The following is a 3,813-nucleotide window of genomic DNA, read 5'->3' on the forward strand; positions in this document are numbered from 1 at the left end:
TGGGTGGTCCTTGGACTTCCCACAGGGCAAGGAAACCTGCTTGCTCTTTTGGCTGACGAGGGAGGAAGACTTGATTGGGGGAGGGGGCGAATGGGAGGTGGTGGCGGGGAAGAGGCAGAAATCTTTAATAATTAAATAAATTAATTAATAAAAAAATAAAATATGAAAAAAAACAAAAACAAAAACGGGAGGAGACAGGTTTTACTCCCAGTCTCATTCTGAGATTCCTGGAGGCAGGTTCACCATTTCAGACTAAGGTCGAGGTAAGAGCCAATGGCTGGCTGCTTTGCTGTTTAGATCTTCAGGTTGAATCCAAATTTATCTCTCTGAGTTTTTATTTATTGTGTTTCAGACGGAATGAAATAGGCATTAACTTTTCACCTGGGGTTCTGTGATGTAGTCAGAACCCTAACACTGGCATGAAGGATTACACAAGGACTGTATTCTTCTCTCTCCTTGAGGAGAGATTACTTCCATCTACTGAGCCTAAGGCTACAAAATGTATGAGTCTATATTTACCTTGACAATTTCACCCCAAGGGGTTCAGGGTCACTGACAGGTCTTTTTCTGAATCATAGAGAATAGGTAGGTAGTGAAATAGTGTAAGAGAAAAGTAGTTAAGAGGATATAGAACTAAACCACCACAGAGTTGAAGGTGTCTTTGACTAGGATAGGCACGGTTAAAGACACAAGGAAGCCATCAATCATAGGCTGGAGCTGTGAGGAGGTGGAGGGAGGGTAAAACTGTCACTGGCTTTGTGTTAGTCCAGTCCTGCACCAGGGCAGGTAGTTTCAGTCTTACAAGAGCAGTCTTTCCCTCTGACTCATTGCTGCCCCTCTTCAGAATGGAGTTAGAGGCTCATAAAACTAACTCTAATTAGGGCTCTTTATTTCTAGCCCATAACTTAAAGTTTCCATACAATACAGTAAAACCCTTAACACCTTAATTACCTCCTTAAAAAAGCTATTTTACTTGACCTACATATAAGTATTATCCCTAATTGAGTGTTCCTAATTAATTATTTTATTTAATATCCTATATTAAACAAACCTTTTATCCTCTTTGAAAATGTTTAAAGTCTGAGATCTATCAAGGATAGAAAACTTTTAAAGTTTGTGTGTGTGGCCGGGTGGTGGTGACGCACGCCTTTAATCCCAGCACTCGGGAGGCAGAGGCAGGCGGATCTCTGGGAGTTCGAGGCCAGCCTGGTCTACAAGAGCTAGTTACAGGACAGGCTCCAAAGCTACAGAGAAACCCTGTCTTGAAAAACTAATATAAACCAGATGTCTTTTAGAACAGTCTTAGATTTACTGTAAAACAGTTCAGAGAGATTAATTTTTTTGTCACAATGAACAATAGTAACCCTAAGATACCATGCCAAAAAGAAGCTTCCCTGACCAAGGTTAACAGCAACAGAAATCTATGTGTGCAAACACAAATATTAAGAAAGTAGTTTGACAATGTGATCACTTAATGGGCAGCACAAATAGAGTCCCTTAGGGTCTATGACATCCTCAGTTATGGGTGTTTGATTGGGTTTTCAGTAACCGAACATACTATCTGTCCCATGGAGCAGCCTTAAAATGTAATGAGTGGTTGGTTACTTCTGTTACAGTCCTATTATCGTGCCAGTGGGCACAACTCTTTTGGATGGACAGTATTGTATCCTGAAAGTTAAGCACTGGGTAAGACCACTGATGTCCTTTCTCCCTTGGCAGGCTGCATAGATCCTTCTAGAACTATCTAAGCTAGCTAGTACAGAGAGTTTCCTGGTTAGTTGAAGTTGATTTCTCTATGTCTTGCATCCAAAGTAGGCATATAATTCAATGTTAAGATCACATGGTTTTTATCTCGAGTTTCCTAAAGGAAAACTTGGCAGGCCTCCCAGATCAGTAGTTTGTAGAGGCAAGAGATTCATTGATTTCATTTCTGAAGAGCCCGACATAGGAAGAAGTGGTTTTATTCAATCCCTTTTTGTTAAGTTTTTCAAACAGAGAAGCAATTTAAAATGGGATACTTTGGTAATCAAAGCCAGTTCTTGGCAGGTACCAAAGATAGGAGGCTCTCAGCACACAGCGCTGGCTGATTATGCTTTTCCCTATAAAGTTACAACCTGAATGTCTCCTAATTATGTCCACCAGGACTCTGAGACGATCCTCACAGCCAATGGGAAGCCATAATGAGAATATTACATGGTGAATGTGACTAGCAGTATCACTGAAAATAAGTGTACATAAATTCTGGTGACAAAATGTTGGGACACATCCCAGTATCTTAGATAGCCAAGGGGATGCCAGGTTTCGCTGTGCTCTCTAATAGTGAAGCTAACACTTGGATGTCTTTAAACATTAGTCGTGATCACAAGTTTTATTCTTAACTTGTAAAAGTTCACGTATAGTAGCAAGCTGCATAACCAAGATTTTAGAGTGCAATGGGGTTTGTTGTTGTTGTTGTTGTTGTTGTTGTTGTTTTCTCCATAGAATGATGGAGGTGGGTCTTGTATTTATCTGTTGCTTTCATTGGTTAATTAATAAAGAAAACTGCTTGGCCCTGATAGGACAAAAAATTAGGTAGGCGGAGTAGACAGAACAGAATGCTGGAAGAAAGAAGCCGAGTCAGGGAATCACCACGATTCTCTCACTCCAGACGGACGCAGGTTAAGATCTTTCCTGGTAAGCCAGCTCGTGGTGCTACACAAAATATTAAAAATGGGTTAGATCAAAATGTAAGAGCTAGCCAATAAGAGGCTGGAACTAATGGGCCAGGCAGTGTTTAAAAGAATACAGTTTCTGGATGGATGACGTTAAAGTGTTGCGCAGTAAGTGATTCCGGAAGAAACAGGAGTGCAGCGTGAACATGGGGAAGCAAAAGAAAACAAGAAGATATGCGACCATGAAGCGAATGCTTAGTCTCAGAGATGAGAGACTCCCCCAACATCCTTCCTGCTTATTCTTCCAGTACAATACACAGCTGGGCCCACCGTACCACATCCTTGTTGATACCAACTTCATCAACTTTTCCATCAAAGCCAAACTAGACTTAGTGCAGTCCATGATGGACTGTCTGTACGCCAAGTGTATCCCTTGTATAACTGATTGTGTGATGGCTGAAATTGAGAAATTGGGCCAGAAGTACCGAGTGGCATTGAGAATCGCCAAGGATCCACGATTTGACCGACTTCCGTGCACACACAAAGGAACCTATGCTGATGACTGCTTGGTACAGAGAGTCACTCAGCACAAGTGTTACATTGTGGCTACAGTTGATCGGGACCTCAAACGAAGAATCCGGAAGATCCCTGGAGTTCCTATCATGTATATTTCTAACCACAGATACAACATTGAACGGATGCCAGATGATTATGGAGCTCCTCGGTTCTAATTCTTACCTGACCACATTCGCCTGCCTTTCTTTACCAGCTTTCTCTGTTGTCAGTTAATTAAACACACTTTTTGTTGTTTCTTTAATCATATTTTGTCTCAATTTTAAAAATAGCTGCATCTTTAAAAAAATTATATTATTAAAATGTGTATATGTAAAAAAAAAAAAAAAGAATACAGTTTCTGTGTAATTATTTTGGGTAAAACTAACCATGCGGGTGGCTGGGCGCTGGGAACGCAGCCCCGCTGCTCCTACTACAACAATAGAATTTATGTTCTTTGTTTTGGATTGTTTCTTTCTATATATGCTTCTGTTTTAAAGATACAATTCCAGGGGAAAATTATGAAGAAGGATGATAAGGCAATCACATAAAAATATACTGAGAGTGTGTACTACATGAAATGTTTTTAGAAAAGGAGAGATGGTAATAA

The 3,813-nt window shown here is 40.4% G+C and overlaps 1 protein-coding gene across 1 annotated transcript; it reads left to right on the forward strand.

Moving 5' to 3' along the window:
* Window positions 1–2,835: 2,835 nt before the first annotated feature.
* Window positions 2,836–3,494, forward strand: LOC130880449 (rRNA-processing protein FCF1 homolog). The gene has a single exon (XM_057779474.1). The coding sequence runs from the start codon at window positions 2,858–2,860 to the stop codon at window positions 3,380–3,382; it is 525 nt and encodes a 174-aa protein (XP_057635457.1). The 5' UTR covers window positions 2,836–2,857; the 3' UTR covers window positions 3,383–3,494.
* Window positions 3,495–3,813: the final 319 nt, after the last annotated feature.

This window comes from Chionomys nivalis, chromosome 8 (genome assembly GCF_950005125.1).
Source record: "Chionomys nivalis chromosome 8, mChiNiv1.1, whole genome shotgun sequence".
Classification (NCBI taxonomy): Eukaryota; Metazoa; Chordata; class Mammalia; order Rodentia; family Cricetidae; genus Chionomys; species Chionomys nivalis.

What these genes read in the sequence shown, in the direction of transcription:
- LOC130880449 (XM_057779474.1), top strand. Translation starts at nt 2,858, where the DNA reads ATGGGGAAGCAAAAGAAAACAAGAAGATATGCGACCATGAAGCGAATG.